The sequence below is a fragment of the Macrosteles quadrilineatus genome, unplaced genomic scaffold (genome assembly GCF_028750875.1).
Source record: "Macrosteles quadrilineatus isolate MER2022 unplaced genomic scaffold, UCM_ALF_1.0 Scaffold_1__1_contigs__length_201487025, whole genome shotgun sequence".
Classification (NCBI taxonomy): domain Eukaryota; kingdom Metazoa; phylum Arthropoda; class Insecta; order Hemiptera; family Cicadellidae; genus Macrosteles; species Macrosteles quadrilineatus.
Genome location: NW_026542594.1, coordinates 86121220 through 86145179, shown reverse-complemented (window position 1 = coordinate 86145179; position 23960 = coordinate 86121220). Strand labels below are relative to the sequence as shown.

The window sequence follows — 23960 nt, the reverse complement described above, 5'->3', positions numbered from 1 at the left end:
GGAAAAAAAATACCATTTTAAGGGAATAATTAATCTTTGTATTAATTAAGCCAGGTAAATGGAAATTCGCTTAGTCTGAAGGTTTGCTGCGGATACACAATTTTAATAACAGCAAAGATTGAAGAATCTGAATTATTACTTATATCCATGAATTTGTCTAACAATTATTTCCTGTAAAATATTATTACAGCAGTTAAAAAATATTGAAACAAACTCGATCAACAAATGATGTTGAAAGAATTCCATACTAATGACATTAACATATAGTTTGACAGTTCCATTTAATCAATGTTAAATGTTTACATTCGGGCATAGACAAAAATGATTCGGGCGAGTGACATATTTGATTAATGTTTATGATCCCTACCGTTCCTGTTCTAATAATCATGCAGTATTTAATATGTTTGAACCAGCTGTGTGGAATTGTGAAATCAAAATTAATTTGACAGTTAGTTCTGCTTGTTTACATTTTTAAATTTTGTGGGTTTGTTCTTTGTTACCATGGATACCATCAATAAATATTTCACTCTTAATTTCTGACAACAGCTGGAGTTCCATAAACAATTTTGTTTTCCATGTTAATCTTATGGATAAATACGAAACTTTAAGGGGCCCCAGGGCCTCACTCTCTAATTATTTCCTTAAAAAGAAAGTTTCCTGCACAACTTCACGTTACGCTCTTTCCAATGACACCAAAAACATGTCAATTGGTTCAGTAGTTTCGGAGGAGTAATTGTCACAAAAAAACCTGCTTGCGTATTAAATAAGTACTAGTGTCCCTGTTGCTCGAATTCGAGCAATTGCTATGTAAATATTTGTAGCAAACTGTTATAATACTATATTAGCAAACTTATTGACTGTTTAGGATTAACCTATGCTCTTCTTCTCACTTTTGATTTCTGACAACAGCTGGAGTTTCATAACAATTTTTGTTTCCAATGTTAATCTTATGGAGAAATACGAAACTTTAAAGGGCTCCAGGGCCTCACTCTCTCATTATTTCCCTAAAAAAAGTTTCCTGCACAATTTCACGCTACGCTCTTTCCAATGCCACCAAAAACATGACAATCGGTTCAGTAGTTTCGGAGGAGTAATTGTCACAAAAATCCTGCTTGCGTATTAAATAAGTAATAGATAGATGTCTTATCCATACAGTATTTACACCAATTTTATTTTATATAATTTCTTGAAGATCAAACGTTCTTCAAAGGTTTATCAATTTAAATAATTACACCTCCCTCTGTTTACAAAGGTTAGTTATACAAGTTTGTATTCATTCCAAAACTTTGGACTGCTCCTGTCCAAATCAATATTTAAACACAAGTAAATCTCTTATCTTTGGTAGTATGAATGGTGATTGTGTGGAGCAGTCAGCAGTAGAGGTGATAACTAATGTTAAGTAAACTGAAGGTCAGTGACAACTGTCTACTGTGTTACCGTCACTCGTCAGTCAGCCAGAGCCAGGCTACACTTGATGTGACAGTTTAGCCAACATGACTGCCGGCTCTAAACTGTTGAGGCGATCCATCAAATGTGAGTCTGAGTATATTATCTTTTTTGTAATATTTGCAGGGCAGTATTTATACATACATACAGCGTTTATTCAATTAATACAAAATAATTTTGTTTCTGAGGTGTTGCCTTCCATAACAAATGTTGTACAAACAACACAATTTGGACAAACAAATTTTGTAGTTTGAGACAAAATAATTGTCTGGTTGTCCGAGTGGCTTGCTTTCAAGTCTTAAAATTGCTGGTTCGATTCGATAAATTTTGATCCTATCTGACAAAAAGTAGACGTTAGATAGTCCTTACAGAAAACGTAATAAATGTCAAATGTGTAAAAAACACGAAAACTGTAAATAAAAATAGCTTAAACCGATTTGACATTTTGTAACTGTAGGTATTATTCTATTCACTAAATATTTAAAAGACGGTATTCATGCAAATGTTATATAAAGTTTGCTGGATAAATATATCTGACTAATAAATATATCTTAATCTACTGCAGAAGTATTATCTCTAAATTAAAGATAAAATTCTCTCAAGTCTAACAATTTTGCTTGAACCAAATTATTTGAAGCTGATAGGTATGTTTGTAAACTTTTCTTTCATAAGTATGAGAATGCAAAATCATCATAGTGTTTTATTCAAAACTCAATGATTAAATCGTAACTAAAAGCCTTAACTTCTCATTGCAACAATGAAGAAAACTATATAATCTTTAAAGAACTGCTTGAAATCTAAACAAAAATACATCTATAGATTATATATACGGTACATCTAATATCTCTGTAAAAGTAATTAGAACACAAATTTGAAAAGTTTTACTAGAATTGAATATGTTTGGATATTGTCAACAACAATTTCACAGCATCTTCAGTGATAAAACCAAGACTAATAGAGGTCTGAATGCATATATGCTGTGGATGTGACAAGGTAATAAGAAAGACAGATAATAAGAAATCCTGTAAATAATCTTAAGAATTCTATTAAGCCGAATGTTATAAATGTTTTTGAAACCAACATGTGGAATGCCATTGATGTATATAGAAATGATCCATCTGCAGCATTTGCTCACACCATTTCAAGCGACTTAGATCACAGCAAAAATATGTCTGCTGGTGTAGCAGTTGTGTTTCGGAAGAAATTTGGTAGGCCTCAATTACAAAACTATGTAAACTCTAAGCTTATGTGCCAGGTTGTGCCCGATGGTGCAACTGTGTACAGTCTGGTTACAAAGCAAGAGTACTGTAATAAACCAACAGTTGAAGATTATGATGAAGCATTTAACCAGCTTATTGAAGATTTCCAGAAGAAAAAATTTAAACTGTTGGTTTGTTCTGCTATGGGGTGTGTACGGGACAAGATACGTATGGAGCGCTTTTCTACAAATATTAAAAAGCTGTATGAAATCACCAACGCTACAATATGTGTAGTGTCATATGACCAACCGACGGCTAGAAGACAACTGTGGAATGGACTTCCACACTATCAGTTTTTGGAAAAACTAAAAAACTGTATTGGCAACCATGGTGTAAAACTCTTGTCACCACATGAGGAATGCAGTCCATCTACAGGGGTTCAGTCACCAACTGAGGGATCTGTGCAGCCTGAGGAGAGCAAACTGGATACCACCAACTACTCCAACACCAACCTACAGCTGTCCAGTCCTGTTACCAAGCCGACCACTCCGCTGAGACCAGCAGACCTGCAGGACCAATCATGTCTACCATTGTCACCTAACATGTCTTCCATGGAGGAATTTCCACCGCTACCATCTTCAATACTGCTTGAAAAGGCTCCTGATGGTGTAGTGGGTTGTGATTAAAGTGTAGGTGATAATAGTCATTTTTTATTGGAAACCTTAACGCCAGTGAAACATGTCTAGTATTAGAAACCTGTAATAATGATGTTGATTATGGTGATGTCACCTCTGAGAAATGTGGCATAAAACCACTCAGAAATACCTTCCAAAATCATAATATTTGTCAAGATGGGTTAGATATTTTGTTCCTAAATATTCAGGGTTTAAATTTTTCTAAAATATGTACTTTAGATAGTTTTTTAATTAATTCTAAGATTAATATTATATGTTTATCTGAACATTGGCTTTCTAACAATGGGGTTGATCAAAGCTTTCCAGAAAATTTTTACTGTGCTAGTGCCTTTTGCAGATCTGCACATATCAGAGGAGGCACCACCATATTTGTACATAATAAGTATAAGTCCAGAATTTTTGATGTTGGTAGGTTTTGCAAGGAATTGACTTTTGAAGCATCAGCTGTTTTTATTGATGAATTAAAATTAATCATAGTATCTTTGTACCACTCTCCTAATGGAAATTCCAATGAGTTTTTAACGATCATGGAAGAGCTTTTACATTTCATATCTAATTGGACTAGTTACAATATAGTGATGGGTGGGGATTTTAATAACAAATTCAACATTCAAAATAAAACTAAAACTGTAACAGAATTACTTAACCTCTTTAAACAATACAATTTTTATTATCTAAATGATAAACCAACAAGAGGGGACAAATGTCTTGACAACGTTTTTGTTTGTAAAAAAAGGGCCTCAATTTGTTTTAAAGGTATTTTTGATTTTCCCTACTCTGATCATAGTGGAGTAGTTATTAATTTTTGTCCACCCAGGAAAACTAAACAAACAGTTCCTACAATGACAGAACATGTTCCACAGGCTAAGTTTAGAGTAGCCTTACGTAGTATTAATAATTTATGTAATAATTTAGCTTCATATGATTGGCAAGACTTGTTATTAAAACTTTATTATATGGAGTCGGAAACTAAATTTCAATTTGTCTTCAATATATTACTTAATAATTTGAACTATTTTAAGACCCCAGTGAAAAGAAAATATGACAACAAGCCAAATTGTAAAATTAAATTCAAACAAGAATGGTACACAGCTGACTTAGCGTATATTAAGCAAAAACTGTTGAACCTGTATAATTTAAAATGTGGTTTAAATGATTCAAGTAATTATAAGTTCATTATCAATGTTGAATATGAAAGATTGAAATTGCAATATAAAAGATCCATAAAAGAAGCCAAACTAATGTATAATGTGTACCTCATCAGTGGCGTAACAGCCGCCCCCGCAGACCCCGCGGTGCGGGGGGGCCCGCGAGGTTTAGGGGCCCGCGAGGTTAAGATACCCTTTTCTCATAAAACCGTCCGTAAAACCGATCCTTTGTTCACAAATGTTTTTCTCTCCTGACAAATTATAAATAAAAAAACGATGTGTTGGTAGATACTTTTATTCTGCCAAATCTACTAAAGTTTTATCTTTTAATTAACAATATTGTTAACGAAACGCCAACGCTCACTACGATCACCCGACGATGTGTATTGTCAGTATGGTTGTGTAGCTTCATGCTAGCGCTAGGAGCTGTGTGCCGGGCCTGCCGCCGCGCCGTGGCGACACACACTCGGAGCCAGCCCCTCGGCCCTCCCCCCTCCGACACTAACCGCTCACGTGTACTCAGCTGACCGTAGATCACCTGATTTTGGAGATCCATTCCATGCAGATTGCAGATTGCGAGTGACTCGTCAGTAGTGCATGTCGCGAGAGTTTCTCAATCAGGTGGCATGGCATTAAATTGGCCAAATTGGGCTAATTTAGTGAAGCACTAACATTTACAGTTGGGACCACGAAAGTTTGCAGTTGGCGGCAGCCAATCACAAGACTAGTGCGACGTTGCCATATCGCCCTTTGACGACACTAATTAAAATACTAAACAACATTTTTTAAACAGCTGGTATTATTCGATTTGGCAACACCGCACTGCCCTCATTGGCTCATTTGAAGTCAAATGGTAAATATGCTACTCCCTCAACTGCAAACTTTCGTGGTCCCGACTCAAATTATAGTTGGAAGCTTGGTTGAGTTTAGTAATGAATGTGAATGGTGGAGTAATGGAGTAGCCCATATATATTAATCACGGACATAACTCCCAAGTTTATTATCACTGTGACAGTGACAAAATATAAAATATGTTTCAAGGACGACTCTGGTCGTGTGGTTGAAGAATAGGTAAATACTTGATATTGCTAGAGACCATCCTCTGCCAGTCTGATCGTGTAGGCCGTATGCCTGCCGTCACCTACGTCATGTGATAGTTGTGGTGTGGTGATGGTTGTGGTATATAGTGCTGTGGTGGGGAATGGGAGGGGTAGTAGGGGGCCCACAGACATATTTGCGGGGGGGCCCGGGGAAATACTGTTACGCCACTGTACCTCATAGAAAGTAGCAATAACCAATGTAAAGCAGCATGGGATCTTATAAAGAAAAACAAAGTGTGTTCTGAAAGGCTTCCTTTAACTATTGAGTCTGATGTCCTTAACGACTACTTTATTAACTCTATTGCTGATATTAAACTACAGCTTGATAACACAAAAATGCAGAGCTCACCAATAGACCTTACTGATGGTGGTATTAATTTAAACGATGTTGCATTTAGTTGGAAAATTGTAACGCCTTTAAATGTTATTAATGCAGTTCTAAAAATGAAAAACTCAAAAAGTGATGATGTTTATGGAATGTCAAATAATTTACTTAAAAATATTATTTATAGTTTACATGTACCTCTTGCTAATTGTATAAACTCATTGTTAGAAGCTGGAGTATTCCCAGACTTGTTGAAGGTCTCACGTGTTTGTCCAGTCTATAAGAAGGGTCCAAGAGATAAACCCCAAAGTTATCGTCCTATCTCAGTAATTCCGGTAATTGGTAAATTAATTGAAATCTTGGTCTTTGAACAGGTTAATGAGTATTTTGAGGAGAACAACTTGTTTAATGTATCCCAATTTGGATTTAGAAAGGGAATGTCCACTATTGATGCTCTTGATAATCTAATTCGTCAGATTCATGGGGCATTTGAAAATAGGTTGTTTGCTCAGGGCACTTTTTGTGACCTGAGCAAGGCGTTTGATTGCGTTGATTTTAAAATTCTTATAAACAAATTACAAAATTATGGGTTTCGAGGGCCATCTCTACAATTCTTTTCATCTTACCTAAACAATCGTAAACAAATAGTAAGTATTAATGGCAATACGTCACAAGAAAAGAATGTAAAATGGGGCATTCCCCAAGGCTCAGTCCTTGGTCCACTTTTATTTTTAATTTATTTTAATGACCTTCCATTGGCAGTAAAGAGTCAAACTATTCTTTATGCTGACGATACAACATTTTTTCATGTAAACCCCAACCTAACAGAACTAAAAAATCTTGTCCATGAAACAAAGCTAAAAGCATCAAATTGGTTTAATGCGAATGGTTTTTTGCTTAATGAAGAAAAAACCCAAAACATGATTTTTACACTAAAACAAATCCCCACTATGAGTGATCTAAATAATAGCACAGCTGTAAAATTTTTGGGCCTTCAAATTGATAATCAACTCACATGGAATGCTCACATAGATTATTTATCTTCAGGATTGTCTCGTGTGGTGCATCTTTTAGATCGTCTTGTAAATCAGGTTCCTAAGAAATATGTAAGGACGGCCTATTTTGCGTACTTCCAGTCAATCATGAGATACGGATTGGTGCTTTGGGGTGGTAGTGGTAGAATAAAAGAAATTTTGATTCTCCAAAAAAGGGCTTTAAGAGCTATGACTGGGACGCACCCTGATCATTGCAAACCTCTTTTTATAGATCTACAAATTCAAACTGCAGTAAATTTGTTCATTTATGATCTGATTGTTTATATATTAAAAAACCCTGAATATCTTCAATTTAATAATCACAGTCACAACACTCGTTTTAAAAATACTGTGCTGTTAGAATCCCATCGTCTTAGTAAAACTAGTAATTGCCACATAATTTTATCAATTAAAGTATATAATTCAGTAAAAAATAATCTAAATTTTCATTCAATTAACAAATTTAAGGCTATGTTTTATAATTATCTACTTCAGAACCCTTTTTATAGTCTGGATGATTATTTTAAACTGGGAGAAATTGTCCTTTAGTTTGGTTTTAATTTCAGTTAAGAATGTGAATGGAGTTGAATGTTAATTGTAATATTCAATAGTATGTTTATTTTAAGACTTGGTTTGAAAACTGCAAATAGACTTTGTCAATGATATGTAAATGTATCCTTATGGCAAATAAAGATTGATTGATTGATTGATTTGATTTAGGGACAATTACCTACTTTTATACAAAAGGAGATTAGGGTCATAATATACTTTAGTATTTTTCCATATCACCCAAATAAACAATTACCACTGACCAGTTTTTTTAGAAGCCATGTTTAGAGGTGACATTATTTTGTAATTAATCTGAAATATGCATAATACAGAAGAACCTTGATAACAAGACTCTCATGGGGATTATAAAATAAAAGGTTGTCTTCTTATCGAGGTTTGCAATAACATGTGATTAGGGGTAAAATAAATTCTAGGGGGTTTAAAAATTACACTTGTTATCAAGGGTGACTTGTTATCGAGGGTCTTCTTATCGAGGTTCCACTGTATAACTGAAGTTCTTCTAAAACGTTTCTCTTGGAAATAATAGAATTACCAAATCAATTTAATGTAGATATTGTTCTGTTTGATATAGATGCATTCATCCAAAAGTCTGCTTTTAGCAGCAAAGCTACCTCCACATCTGAGCAAATCTTCACAAGAGAAGACAAGTACGGAGCTCACAACTATCATCCTCTACCTGTAGCTCTATCTAGGGGACAGGGTGAGTTTAGTACTGTATAACTATCATCCTCTACCTGTAGCTCTATCTAGGGGACAGGGTGAGTTTAGTACTGTATATAACATAACTATCATCCTCTACCTGTAGCTCTATCTAGGGGACAGGGTGAGTTTAGTACTGTATATAACATAACTATCATCCTCTACCTGTAGCTCTATCTAGGGGACAGGGTGAGTTTAGTACTGTATATAACACAACTATCATCCTCTACCTGTAGCTCTATCTAGGGGACAGGGTGAGTTTAGTACTGTATAACTATCATCCTCTACCTGTAGCTCTATCTAGGGGACAGGGTGAGTTTAGTACTGTATATAACATAACTATCATCCTCTACCTGTAGCTCTATCTAGGGGACAGGGTGAGTTTAGTACTGTATATAACATAACTATCATCCTCTACCTGTAGCTCTATCTAGGGGACAGGGTGAGTTTAGTACTGTATATAACACAACTATCATCCTCTACCTGTAGCTCTATCTAGGGGACAGGGTGAGTTTAGTACTGTATATAACACAACTATCATCCTCTACCTGTAGCTCTATCTAGGGGACAGGGTGGGTTTAGTACTGTAACAAAGTAACAAAGCTACACAGATCATCTCACACCATTCTACACTCATCCTTCACTCATATTTGGGTTAAAATACGCACCTAAGTGGCGTCCCCATCTTAATAATTGATAATTGATAATTGATAATAATTGTATATAACACAACTATCATCCTCTATCTATAGCTCTATCTAGAAAACAATCACAGCGTAAGAAACACAGTTTACCTAGTGAACAAACTATCAGGCGCAAAGCTCAAAGACTCCTATATTTTAGCTTCATTTGATGTCGTGAATTTATTCACAAACGTTCCTGTAAATGAAACAATTGCCTTGCTTAAGAACAACTCGAACAAAAATTCCTCACTTTCAACAAAAGCTAAGCATGAGCTTAAAACTCAAACTGTTCTAAAACAAAATTATTTCATGTTTGAAAACAAGATTTAAATCGAAAATGAAGGACTAACCATGGGATCACCTCTTTCGAGCATTCTATCCGAATTATTCTTATATTATTATTATCATCTCTTGTTTTCGTAGAAAACAAACATCTTTGGTCTGATTCAAACCGACACAAACACACAATAATCCACTACAATAGGTACGTTGAGGATACTCTTGTACTATTTAACGGCAACGGCATGCAACTAAATTTACTCCACGCATACCTAAATAGAATACATAAGAACCTACAATTCACCCTCGAAATAGAAAATACAAAGTCCATCAACTTCCTGGATGTCACAATAACCAGAAACAATACCTAGCCAATTACAGTTCAAAATCTATAGAAAACCAATGACCTCAGACCAGACTATTTATTCACAATCACACGACCTGCATAACCATAAAATCGCTGCTTATACTGTAATAGTTTTGTACACCGCATACTCTCCATCCCATTGAGCCCAACTGATTACATCGATGAAGTAAATGTCTTAAAACACATCGCAGTCGCCAATGGTTACAACAGTTTCCTAATCGATAAACTGATTAATAAACAACAAAATAAAACCAAAAACCAACCGCAAGGCAACAAAAGATACATCAGTGCAGATTATGGTGTTGTATTAAATCACACCTTAACAAACGAACTTGCAAAAAGAGATGTCATGGTAGCATTTAAAACAAAGATCAAACTTTTAAACCTGATCAATGAGAGAATAAAACTCGATTCTGATAAAATGAATAAAACTGGAATTTACAAATTGATATGTGATGATTGTCCTAATTTTAATATAGGTCAGACAGCAAGATCGTTTTCCACCAGGTTTAAAGAACACATACCAAAGAAAAACTCAAAATCAGCCTACGCAAACCATCTTATCTCCTCAATTACATCAACATACATTATAACTTAGAAATAGTACATTTTTGCAGCAAAGGACGTTACATGGACACTGTTAAAGAGTTCAGAATTTATAAAGCATCAAAAAGTCAATCACAAAACATTCTGAACAAGAAATTGTCATTAGAATCTAACATTATTTATACTGCTATCCATATTACCAATAAGCAGACAAGAAAAAGACAAGGTGAGGATAGCACAGGGGTAGGGGTCAACTGCCGACACGTGACAGTCGCAAACCTAAGTACTCATTAAGCCTAATTTTATTTAAATAGAAATTTGATATTTTTTAAGAACATATTTTAAAGAATAGAATACCTATTCAGGCAAATGTAATTTGCTTAGTCTGCAGGTTACTGCAGTTGGAGGGGGGAAGGTTATATTTTAAAATGTTGTCTTAATCCTATACTCTAATACAAGCAATGTTTGCTTGTATGTATGTATGTATGCTTGCTTGCTTGCTTGCTTGTACCAAGATCTCGAAAACGGCTCCGACGATTTTCTTCAAATGTTGTAAATAGATTATTTTTGGCCTAAAAACGAGTTTACTACAGTTACAACTGCCAACAAAAATCTAATTACGTAGAAAAATGAAACTGAAAGTCACATTTTTTTAACATTAGTCTTATGGGCTGCTAAGTAACCATGTTGGTTGAATTAAATAACAAGGAAAAACTAAACAAAAGACTTGTTAGTTGTAACACATGTGTTCATAAAGGCATCTACCCGCAGTCTACTAGAAATTACAAAATACAGTACAAAAGCAAAAACATCACTTGTTACTATTGAGCAATGATTATACTGAAGCTTACTCGATACATTGTATTAAAGGCTAACAATTAGCAGTGCGGAGTGTGGGATCTGTTATGGCGATTAGATTATGGTAGATTTCCCATCCTTATGGAACAGCTGAAGCCAATTTTATTTGTTAGTTCTGTCCGGTTTTCTGTAGATGTCGTGCTTTGTTTACAATTTGTTCCTTGTTATTTCAGTAATTTACAACCTCGTTTAACCAAATAATACTATTTAAACATAAACGATAACTCTTTCACTATATTACCGTACTATATTACTATAGTTGGCTATATAACCAAACAGTGAGACACAAATAATGAGAAACTAACCCTAAAATAATATAAACAAATTGTAAACAAAACACGACAACTATAGAAAACCAGACAGAACTAACAATAAAAGTGGCTTCAGCTGTTCCATAAGGATGGTAAGGTATCTGCAATCCTAAAATGCTATGAGATGGTAAGGAAACAGGTTCGCGACGTAGGAAGTGGTGAAGGAAGTAGTCAATGCGAGCTATCCTGAGTGCGGGAACTGTTTATGACGATTAGATTAAGGTATCTGCAATCCTAAAATGTTATGGGAAGGGAGGAAAACAGTTCCGCGACGTAGGAAGTGGTGAAGGAAGTAGTAAAGGTGAGCGATCCGGAGTGTGGGAACTGTTTATGACGATTAGATTAAGGTATCTACAATCCTAAAATGCTATGGGAAGGGAGGGAAACCGGTCCCTGACGTAGGAAGTGGTGAAGAAGTAGTAAAGGCGAGCAGTCCGGAGTGTGGGAACTGTTAATGACGATTAGATTAAGGTATCTACAATCCTAAAATGCTATGGGAAGGGAGGAATACAGGTCCGAGACGTAGGAAGTGGTGAAGGAAGTAGTCAAGGCGAGCAGTCCGGGGTGTGGGAACTGTTTATGAGGATTAGATTAAGGTATCTGCAATCTTAAAATGCAATGGGAAGGGAGGGAAACAGGTCCGCGGCGTAGGAAGAGGCGAAGGAAGTAGTAAAGGCGAGCAGTGTGGAGCCTGGGAACTGGAAACCAATTAATTGTAACAGTTAGATTTATGTTTCTGGAATTGAGATACTGAAATGCTATGAGAAGGGATGGAAACATGTCCAAGACATAGGAAATGGTGAAATAAGTAGTAATGCTAGCAGTGCGGAGTGTGGGAAATGTTTGTGGCAATTAGATTAATGTATTTAAAATACTAAAATGCTATGGAAAGAGATGAAAACTGGTACACAACGTATGAAGTAGTAAAGTTTAGCATCGCTGAGTGTGGGAACCGTTTGTGGCAGTTAGATTAATGTATCTGTAATACTTAAATGCTATGAGAAGGGAAGGAAACAGGTCCATGACGTAGGAAACGGTGAAGGAAGTAGTAAAGGCTGGCATTGCAGAGTGGGGGAATGATTTTCCCCGAGCAAAGCTCGGTCCCCAGGTACTTGATTACTTATTGCTCCAAGATATTTTTAAGCGAGTGTAAAGTAAACACAGTAATTTTTTTGTACAAAAATCACAAAGCTCAAACTACAGCACAGAACTATTAATGTACTCATTACAATTTAATTTTTTTACCGTTTTTGATCAATTATTTGCGAGTTATACACTATTACTGGAAGACTCAAGTTTTGATTTTTATACATACTATTTTCCGACTAAACTGGTGGTTCTGTAAATTTTCAAGTTCATTATATTCTGTTTGTTTAAGTGTGGGAGGATAGGTACCGTAACAATATTAGAGTCATCAGTTCCTACTTAGTATAGTATCGTACAAAGGTTAGTTCCGACTCCTCCAATTGCAGGAATATATGTTTGGGATGTCGAGGGAAAGAAGTATTTTGACTTCTTAAGTGCCTACTCAGCTGTCAACCAGGGCCATTGTCACCCAAGGATCATTGCCACATTGAAGGACCAAGCTGAGGTCCTCACTCTCACCTCACGAGCCTTTTACTCCGACGTGCTGGGCGAGTATGAGGAGTACGTCACCAAGCTCTTTGGCTACGACAAAGTTCTGCCGATGAACACTGGTGAGAACGTGGATATTATCTTACTCATCCTAAATTGTATGCTAATAATAATATGAGTTATTTATAACATTTCAGTGTAATTTTTATTGTTTAACTTCTTCTAAGTATCTATTAAAGAGTAAATAATACACTAAAATTGCATTTTCTAACTTACGATTTCTTGTAACACATTTTCTTTTTCTTAAATGTTAAATTAAACCTGAAATGAGATCAAATCAGTTGGATTTATATGTTTAAGAAAATATACAATTTTATCCTCTTAAACATTTTACACCAAACACAATTTTTATTGTGCTCCCTTTTGGTTTTACTTTCACAAAGTTTTTTTGTTTGTATTAGGAGAAAAGGAAATTCATCACCAGTCACAGACTTTATAATCTTTTCTTTTGTCTTGATTTAGGAGTGGAGGGAGGTGAGACAGCGTGTAAACTTGCAAGGAAATGGGGTTACAAGAAGAAGAAAATTCCTGATCACAAAGCCAGGATATTATTTGCTGAAGGAAACTTCTGGGGTAGAACTCTTTCAGCTGTTTCAAGCTCCACCGATCCAACATGCTACGAGGGATTTGGCCCTTTCATGCCTGGGTTCTCAATCATACCTTACAATGACTTGGCTGCTCTGGAGGTAATGATTTATCAAGAGTGTAACATACATTTATTTTTGGTCAAATGTTTTTTATAACTTGATATTGGAACACACTGTGATGAGTGCACTAGAACTGCAGACATTGTAATGTACAATACTAATGGTGAATGAACCCATATGTAGAGCGGCGTAGCGTTTAGTTAATAAAAATAATAATCTGCACTCAGATACCACAAATAATGACATCATCCAACGACATGAACTGAATGCATTTGAATCTTCTGTAAATTAATCTGAATTGACCTACAAGATATAAATCTCCTTAAAAATTGTTTTATTAATCAATAGAAAACAGATTGTTTTATAAGCTACTATTATACTCACTCTACTATTATAATATTACTTTGAAAATTTGTTCCTGCTCATGCCTGTGTTAAGGCCTGCATACATAACTATTTACAGTTCACTTTATTTATATTAGAAACTATATAACAAATTGGTGTATATGTTTTATTTAATTTCATTTAGTTGTTAAATAATGAATTGTTGTTATTATTTTACATATACTGACATTGATTTGGCAGAGAGAGCTGAAGGACAGTAATGTGGCTGCATTCATGGTAGAGCCTATCCAAGGTGAGGCTGGTGTCAATGTGCCTAGTGACGGGTATCTGAGGGGAGTGAGGGAGCTGTGTAGCAGATATAACGTGCTGTGGATAGCTGACGAGGTACAGACAGGTCTGTGCAGGACTGGCCGCATGCTGTGTGTCGACCATGAGAATGTCAAACCTGATATCCTCATCCTTGGCAAGGCTCTCTCCGGAGGAGTATACCCTGTGAGTATTTAGACACTGGAACAAGTTGTATTAGCTCAGTAGAAAAAAAAATAGGAACATGTAATAACAAATAGCACACGTTCAAAAATCTTACTTTAAATGCAAGTAACAACAACAAAAATTGTGTTTAACAATTTACTTTTTTCTTTGTAAATCTGTTAACCATATTATTGAGCGGAGGGAGTGAAGCTCTTTGAGATCGGAACTTATGAAAACTATGTAATCAGATAACTCAATAACGGATGAACATATTATAGCCAAACTTTCCAGGGTTATTTAGACAAACAGTGAGCATGTTTGTACACAAACAAATTTCAATTTGTTAATGTCTGTACAAATTAAAACTAATCTAAAATTTTTAACATTGGCCTTAAGGGTTGCTATGGATGGTTACCAATTAACAAAACAATGTAAATGTAAATAAAGAAAGACTAATGACATTAGGTTATGACAAACCATCTACAGTACGCTAGCAAATTACAAAATACAGTACAAAAGAGAACAGTCCAATTAATGCCATTGATCATTGATTTTGGCATCAATGAATCCGGCAACCTATGCCGTAGGAAGCTATCTGGCTGTACTATAACTGTATTATCCGGATTATTAATACTCTTAGGTTGTATTACTGAGAAATGGTATACGCCTATATAATATGAATGTTTACCTAAATGTTTTACCATTGGCGGAAAATAAGTTATTTACTGTCTGGATTCTGAGAATGATTCATGTTAGAAATGTTAGAGTGTGCTGATGTCGACTAAATTATTTATATGAACATAACAAATAATATTGATCCATGCAAATAGGAGTTAAAAAACAATTTTAATCAGCTACTTTAACCAGCGAACACAGAATAATAACTTAATTCAGTATTGTAGAACGGGCATGAACATTAATTAAGCGATACAAAATGTTTTGGTAATCTTTGGTTTGTTGTAGAAGTGATGCAAGAAGGATGCAATGCCTCGGAATCGGCAAAAAATAGTAGAGTAGACGTTATAAATTTACTATTGATTTTGACAACCTTATCATATTAAGATAACATTTTGAAAATAGGAAGACAGCTTGAAAATAATCCCGTCATACAAAGAGTATATTTTTAAAACTAATATTTGGTTCAATAATATTAAAAGTTTTTTTTTTTATAAAAACTGGAAACGAGACATGAAAAACTTAGTCAACTAATAACATTATCTTTTTTGGTCAGAGAAGTTTTATCCGTGGTAAACAGGGCCGGTTTAACCCATACGCGAACTGAGCGGCCGCATATGGCGCCACAAAAAATTGGCGCCATGGCGCCAACGGAATTTTTTTTTTTTTTTAGTGAACAACGTAATTTTGTTTATTTTCGCTCAGAGTTCAGCACCACAATAAAGGCATTTATTCTGTTTGTACCAACAGCATATGAAAAATGTGTATATTTGTACAGCACTACAACTCAAGGACTTAATGCCATTTGTAGTGAGCTGACGCTCGGCAGTCGGCATTCGGCAGCGTACTACAGCGCGGCGCCTGTGGGTTTCATTTCATGACTCATGTTCTGAACCACATTCTGATGTTCTGACCAAATAATCGAGAGCTTGCTTATTGAGCCATTTTCTATAGAGAGAGTCAAAAGCATAAATAAGAGAAGCAAATGGTAAGTTAAGAAAAAAGAGATGGCAAGACTTAAGGAAATTGCTTATAACAATGGGTTAAAATCATGAGATTTATTGATCAATAACATTTAATCATGTTTTTATGTTGAAATCTGTAATATTTTTTTATTAAAAAATGTATTTGTAAGTAAGGTTATTTGTTTACATTGAAGCTCACTCCGCTCAATTGGCAGACATGAGGCCGCATACCTTGTTATTACTGTACCTACTCATAAAAGTAGTATTTATGTGATTTTACAGGTGTCAGCAGTGCTAGCAAATGATGATGTAATGCTTTGTATACAGCCTGGGGAACATGGTTCGACCTATGGTGGAAACCCTCTTGGGTGCAAGGTAAATAATACTCGTTTTATGGTAAGGGTTAGTGTACAGTGAATTGTTGCATGTTGTATCAAGTAATGCCTCTTTTATGCACGACGTTTTCCATCGGGCGGAATCTATTGGGCGTTCCGTCGGTGAGTGTTTTAACATGGGATCAAATGGGACCCTTTCATGCACGACGGAATCTCCGTCCCATTTCAGCGTTCCGTCCGATGTCGGGGGAGGTCTTAGACTCCGCTGAGTTTCGGTGTTTTGTCGGAGCGTTTTTTACATAGGTTCAAATGGAACTCTTGTATGCAACTGTGTTTTCTGTCGGGAGGAATGTAGCACTGCCAACCTACCCTACGCTCTCTCTGTCATCCACACTATCGAAATCGCCTATCATTGTAAATAGATGATCATTATTCATTGTAGGCCTAATGGATTGAAGAGTACAAATAAGAAGGTGTAATTGGGAAAATTTACTGGGAGAGAATTTCATTTTTGTTTAAATACATGGTATAATACAATACAACCTTAATAATACAGTCCTACAACCTTACAGTTTCGTAGGTATTGTATTCTCGGGACTGACATGGGAATTTTTTTATCACAAAGTCAAAGCATTTTTGTATTCCCGGGATTGATATGGTAATTGTTGTACAAAATGCAATCACACCATCTCATTGGCAACCCTGCATTACTGCCAACACTGTCATTGCTGCCAACCCTACGAGACGACTTTCATTCGCCGGGTGTAGACTGTACAACTCACCTCCGTCGTCGTACAAACATATCAATTAATTTTCAGTCTGTTTGTAAATTGTTTTGGAGGGGTTATCATCACATCTATGATTTTTCTAGGTGGGTACAGTGAATAACATTCATGTTGTAGGAAGAGGTATTATTAACCTACTAGCAACAGTGCCCGTTGTGGTTAAATACAACGGTCTCTAGTAAAATAATGGTTATGAAATCCATACACCACTTTACTCACTATAATATTAATGGTACAGATTAAGCACATAACATTAGATTTGATAGTTGGATTGCATACTGGTAAACCAATTATTGCTATCTATAAAAATTATTGGTTTTTCTTTTCCGAGTTGGGTTAGCTCTTTTACCCAACCGATTTTCATAATTTTAGCCTTAAACTAAAGACGTACCACAGATTTGCCATTAAGCATCGGCATTCATTTTGATGTATGAGTGAAAATTTAAAAACGTACGTTTTCAGGAAACACACTTTGCAAATTTTTTTCCCCTTTTTTCAAAACTTTTATTATTTTTTTGATTTCATTAACATTTGAAGTTTCATAAAATGTCCATGGTAACGCAATATCTTTGGTAGTTTTTTTTTTAAAAGAGCATCTTTAGTGGAAAAACACAAAATCCTGTCACGACCATAACAGACGTTTAAATGAAATATTTAAAATAGTTAATATTATTTTTATAACTATGTTTTGCTATAAACTAATTTACTTTTATGACCATTATACATTAAAAAGGTCACTGAGCTTTTAGTACCTATATTTGGTCTTTCTAGAAAAAAATAAAAAACTCAAAAAAATTGAAAAAAAGCCAATAATATCTTTTTAAGTTTGTATAACTCCGAAAAAACTTACCTGAGACCCGAAAAATCGTTATGTTTGCATAGAGGCGGGCTTCTTTTGTGTATAAAACATTGAAATATGACGATATTTTAATTTTTGAAATTTTTATGACAGAAATCATAAACGTGATGGTCAGGGACAAGCGGTACGGTCGTGAATTTTATAAAAAAATCTAAATCTTTCTAAACAATCCTTTAATTATACTGTTAGTTATAATAAAAATATGTGTTTCAATTGAACTAAACTGTTCAAATTACAATTATATTAAAGTTATTGTCACGACCAAACACACTATAATCCATAAGGCTGGATAGGTCGTGAAAAAACCCGCGATGGTCGTGAAATTACGTGTTATTTGGCTCTGTTCTGGCGGTAGCTCTGCACCTCATGTTCGAGGATACAAAGTGGACTTCTAGGTTAATCTAGCAATTGAAATATCTTATAAACAAAAATTAACACCATGTCTACTTCATCGAATGACTATGTACGGTCATGGACACACCAAAATTACAAAAAACACAACCTTTCCTGTATTAATCTTGTAATTCCTCCTTTCAACTCGAAACGACCGGCACTACAATCCTGACGTACACCCCGAACTAGTCTCTAAAACCAACTGACTCCATCAACGCCAGGCTTGCCACTGTCGTGCTCCAAAGTTGAAAAATTTTCCCAAATGGTCGTGACGCCAAATCGAGGGACAGACTTATTATGTCATGGTAGTCAGTTTGCAATGACAATAAAATTATAATATGCTCCTTTTTTGTAAGTTTAATAACCATTGATGACATAAAAATATTGCTTTATATATTTCGGCATGAATAATTAGTCTAAAAACAGCGTGAAAGTTGGAAAATGTACCCTAGGGACACGTCATGGTCGTGAATTTCGAGACTTTAAAAATACGAAAAAATACCTAGAACCTATTTAAAACCAAATAAATGTGTGTAACATGTTGCCCCCATCCCAAAAAATATTAAAACACATAATAATAAACTACAAATCCAGTAGCTACGAAGTAAAAGGCCAGGGACATGAAAACGTACGTTTTTAAATTTTCACTCGTATATTATGAAAGAATTTAAATTAGATTTTTTTTTTACTTCATTAAAGTTGTATTCCAGCAGTTCTAATTACTTTACCCTATATGTTTTGGTCTAAAAACCTTTAGTGAAATACCAGCTTTCATTTGTGCTACTGTATTGATTATTAAGATCGGACTACCTAAAACACACTGCTGAATCACGATTCAACAATAATTACAATCGTTTTAGTACTTATCTGCAATCAATGATACGTAACTCTATTTTTATTTAAGTTATTTTATATGTCTTGGTCTTAAAATACTTCATAGGCTTTCACTTGAGATATTGATAGTCTTAAACAGTTAAGTTTAAGATACTGTATCATCGCTCAATCAGAGAATATAAATTTGATTATATCTTGGATATGGAATTTAGTTTTAGATATATTTACTTAATTCTAATTACGTTATTCTATTTGTTTTGACCTAAGAACCTTCTGTGAAATACCAGCTTCCATTTGATTTATTGATTATTAAGATCGGACGTACCTAAAGCAAACAGCTAAATGACGTACAACACAAATTGCTCAAAAAATGTACAGTAGTTATTTATCATTGATTTATAGTCAAACGATATTGATTGCAACCTCAACAGTAACTGTTGACTATGACGGGTTTCACCTAGTAAATCTTTAAAAAATCAAACTTTTATGGTTATTTGCGAATCTACACAAATTAGGCTTTCCAATGACCTATTAATTAATAAAATCGGTTCAGTAGAACTGTAGATTTAATTGTACAAAGTTTAACAACAACATCTCTAATTCAGTATTTTCTCACCACTATAAATTGGGAGGTTGCTTAACGTTTTTGCAAATAACTTTGAAACGGTGAGGAAATCGACCAAAGTGGAAGATAATATTCTAAAAGAGAATAAAATTTCTTACAAATTACTAATGTGCATTTTTTGAAAATACTCAATAAACCCAGCCTATAGTTGGCTACAAATATAAACTTGGAAATATAATATTGGAAAAAAGGTGTTTTAAATGTAATATTGTTTATTTTTATTGTTTTAACTCAAATATGTAATAAAATCAAACTTTCATAATTATTTGCAAATCTACACAAATTAGGCTTTCCAACGACCCATTAAGTAACAAAATCGGCCGGGTAGAAGTCTAGATTTAGTTGTACAAAGTTTAACAAAAATATATCTAATTCAGTATTTTCTCATTACTATAAATTTGGAGATCACTTAGATTATTGCCAATAACCTTTAAATAGTGGGTAAATCGACCAACGTGGATGGGATATTCTGAAAGAGAATAAAATTTACTACAAATAACTACTATGCATTTCTTGAAAATGATTAATAAAGGCAGCCAAAAGCTGGCTACAAATAGAAACTTGAAAACAGAAACTTGAAAAAAGCAGTTTTTAATGTATTTTTGTTATTTTTACTTTTTTACCACAAAGATTTAATAAAATCACAATTTCATAATTATTTGCAAATCTACATGACTTGGGCTTTCCAATGACCCATTAATTAACAAAATCGGTCCAGTAGAAGTCTAGATTTAGTTGTACAAAGTTTAACAAAAATATCCCTAACTCGGTATTTTCTCATTACTATAAATTCGGAGGTTGCTTAGCTTTTTTGCAAATAACTTTTAAATGGTGAGGAAATCGACTAAAGTGGAAGGTGATATTCTGAAAGAGAATAAAATTTCCTACAAATTGATACCATACACTTTTTGGAAACACTAAAAAAAGACCGCAAAAAGTCGAACCCAAATAAAAAGTGTGAAAAACACCGTTTTCAATGTATTTCTTATGGAAAACATGTTTTTTTTTAAATTGTTCACCATAAATCATAACAAAAGCAAACTTTCATAATTATTTGCAAATCTACACGACCTAAGCCTTCCAACGACCCATTAATTAATAAAATCGGTCCAGTAGAACTCTAGATTTAGTTGTACAAAGATTTTTAAAACTGAATTATATATAGAATAGATTAGACAAGGTGTTTGTCAAATGCTTCGCAAGGGTTGTTACCTATCTAGGGTTTGTCTAGGTGGCTATAACAGCTCTACAAGTGCTGCAAGACGAGAGTCTAGCAGACAATTCTGAGAGGCTCGGACAGCTGTTGCGGACTGAGCTGGCCACACTTCCTACAGATAGAGTGTCAGTAGTACGAGGCAAGGGACTGCTCAATGCTATTGTCATTGATAAAAGTAAGATAATTATCATCAATTATGTTAAGCTCCAAGTCCAGTTTAATACAAAGGGTAAGGCAAAGCCCCGTACACAATGTATAGCGGCCAAACCAGGTTGATTGTTCGTAAAAACTTAAACCCCCCTATTTTCACCCCTTAGAATTTGGGGAAATTATTTTCAAACCTCGTAAACGCACCTAAAGGGTATATTTTGGAAAACTTTCTAATCAAATAACAAAGAACATTGATATTTATACCATCTTATGTGATTGTGATATTATTGCTTACATATCCTTTTGGTAACAGTGAGTTAACTGGACAAATCATCAAATTTGTTCTTCCTCTTTACACCTTAATTCCTGTACATTTTATAAACTGAAAAGGAAAGTAGGACTTACAGTTGTCAAAGTTGTTATTGTTCATCTAATACAAGCTTTATTGTTGTTTCTATTGTTTTAGGCTTGATTTCATGATTTGTGCTTTACTGTTTGGTTATATAACTAGGAGACAAGTTATTGTTTTTAAAATTAGATTGCTTTATTTGGTTAAATGAGGTTTTTAAATGACTGAAATAACAAGAAACAAATATTAAACAACACTCTTATACGTCGACTCTTATGCATTTCGTAATACGCAAACTCCTCCTAGACGGCTGAATCGATCGTTTTCAAATTTTGCATGGTGATAGAGACCATGCAGTGTTTGTCAAGGTCTTTTTCTCGAAAGTAAATTAAATACATCTAAAACACCAAAACACTTCAAGTGTTAGTTATATTTTGATTTACTTTTCAAATAATTCATAACACATTTATAATGCTGATTAAGAAGTTACTGGTATTTTGATTTTTTTTTTTTGTTCAGAGTATGACGCATGGGACGTATGTGTAAGACTGAAGGAGAATGGACTTCTGGCCAAACCCACTCATGGTGACATCATACGATTTGCCCCTCCGCTTGTTATAAAGGACAAAGAAATGCAGCAGTGCCTTCAGATTATAAAGGACACTATCTTATCACTATAGTAACTCACGGATGATCGGGTTTATGTTAAGTATTAAACATGTATTAATAATAAAATACACTATTATACAAAACTCTAATCGTATATTTTGTCTATTATCTTATCTTTTACTAAAATTTATTTAAAGCTAATAATGATCACAAACTTTTGAGAAAGTGAAAGTGAACTTTTGAGAAACTTCCGGCTATAAGTTTTGTTGCGATTCGTTGCCTTTCGTCTGTTAGCAGACACTATTTTAGGTGTTTTGTCGTAGATGACATCTGATATTGTCTATTTGACATTTATTTGTTGTTGTCAGGCTATACTTATTTTCTAAGGTTATTAATTGTGTATTTCATTGTTTGTTTTTATACATTGGCAAAGATTATTTATTGTTAATGATAACAACAATTCAATTATTTTTTTTTAAACTTGTTTTGAACTAATATTTGTGATGTATATAGTAGACTCCCTCTTATCCGGACTCCTCGGGACCGAGGCCAGTCCGGATAACGGTTTTTCCAATTAAACCGACGTCCCCAAAAACTCGTTAAAACGGACCGTTTACTGTGATATTCAACTTAAATTTAGGAGAGCATTGTATTTAGACACATGATCACTGGTCTCAAATCTTTCCCACGAGAACAGGATTGATCACTGGTCGTTTCAGTACTGCCCACTTCCTGCCGATCTAGTTCGGTTAAACCAATGTGCTGATAAAAATTGTCCGGTTAAAGAGATGTCATTTCTGCCGAGTGTAGTCCGGTTAAAAGGTGTCCGGATAAGAGGGAGTCTACTGTACATCAATTTTGATTTCCATTTTCTGCCCTTTCTGACTGAAAGATTTTTATGTTGAATAAAAATAATAAAATTATTTAGCATAAATTATAGTAAGTCAAAGTAAAAATAATTTCCATAGTTATTTGTGTAACTAAGTGGCACTTTGGTGCACATGAAAGAAATGTTTACGCACGAGCCAAGGCTAGTGTGGAAAGTTTCTCGAGTGCAGCAAAGGCAGTTTGCACTCGTGTTACACATTATATTTTCCTACAGTTACTATTAATCATACAAATAATTAGTCTTTCAAACACTGTACAACACATTTTTAGGTTAGGTTAAATCCAAACATTGAACGAAATAAGAAACGCTGCACCAGCTGATTGTAGTCATAATATCTTTAAGTGTTGCCAACTTATTTTCAAGCATACACAGATTACGTGCATAATAAAAGCACGCTTTTTCGTGTTGTTTGGTTGGAATACCGGTGTGTGGCAAAAAAAACTTTGCATGACAAAAAAGCAAAAAAATATGTGCACAGCAAAAGTAAAAAGTGTGCGGCAAAAGTAAAAAGTGTGCGGCAAAAGTAAGTAGATGCAGCAATTAGCAACTTTCTGTGCTATAATCAGTGCAAGGAAGGCTACTTTGTCAGGTGACTGTAGGAAAAAATAATTTTTTTTGTCCCAATTTATTTTTTGAAATTTGTTCATATCTTAGCCTATACCATTTCATAAGTACCTAGTTTATTCATGCACAAAATCAAAAATTTACAGAATACCTCTAAAATTGTATTTTATTTGACATTTTATGAAAACTTCTGCATTTTCCTATGAAATTAGCTCGGAAATTTATGGATGGCAAAAAGTCATGAGCCTGTGGCACTCAAAGAGTTAATTGATGTTACAGACAAATAATGATAACAATAATGAAAATGATTTTATAATTACATAAAAAAATATTAATTATCATTATACATTTGAAA

At 34.5% G+C, this 23960-nt stretch overlaps 1 protein-coding gene across 1 annotated transcript; it reads left to right on the top strand.

The window, feature by feature from the left end:
- The first annotated feature begins 1442 nt into the window (after positions 1-1442).
- On the top strand, positions 1443-22285 carry LOC128992151 (ornithine aminotransferase, mitochondrial). The gene is made up of 8 exons (XM_054415994.1): positions 1443-1533; positions 8089-8217; positions 12733-12957; positions 13358-13581; positions 14127-14378; positions 16280-16372; positions 21060-21219; positions 22063-22285. The coding sequence occupies exons 1-8, from the start codon at positions 1494-1496 to the stop codon at positions 22221-22223; spliced, it is 1284 nt and encodes a 427-aa protein (XP_054271969.1). The 5' UTR covers positions 1443-1493; the 3' UTR covers positions 22224-22285.
- Positions 22286-23960: the final 1675 nt, after the last annotated feature.

Coding starts and splice junctions, on each gene's coding strand:
- LOC128992151 (XM_054415994.1), top strand. CDS start 1,494: ATGACTGCCGGCTCTAAACTGTTGAGGCGATCCATCAAAT. Junction 12,958..13,357: donor AGTTCTGCCGATGAACACTG/GTGAGAACGTGG, acceptor GTCTTGATTTAG/GAGTGGAGGGAGGTGAGACA. Junction 16,373..21,059: donor GAAACCCTCTTGGGTGCAAG/GTAAATAATACT, acceptor GGGTTTGTCTAG/GTGGCTATAACAGCTCTACA.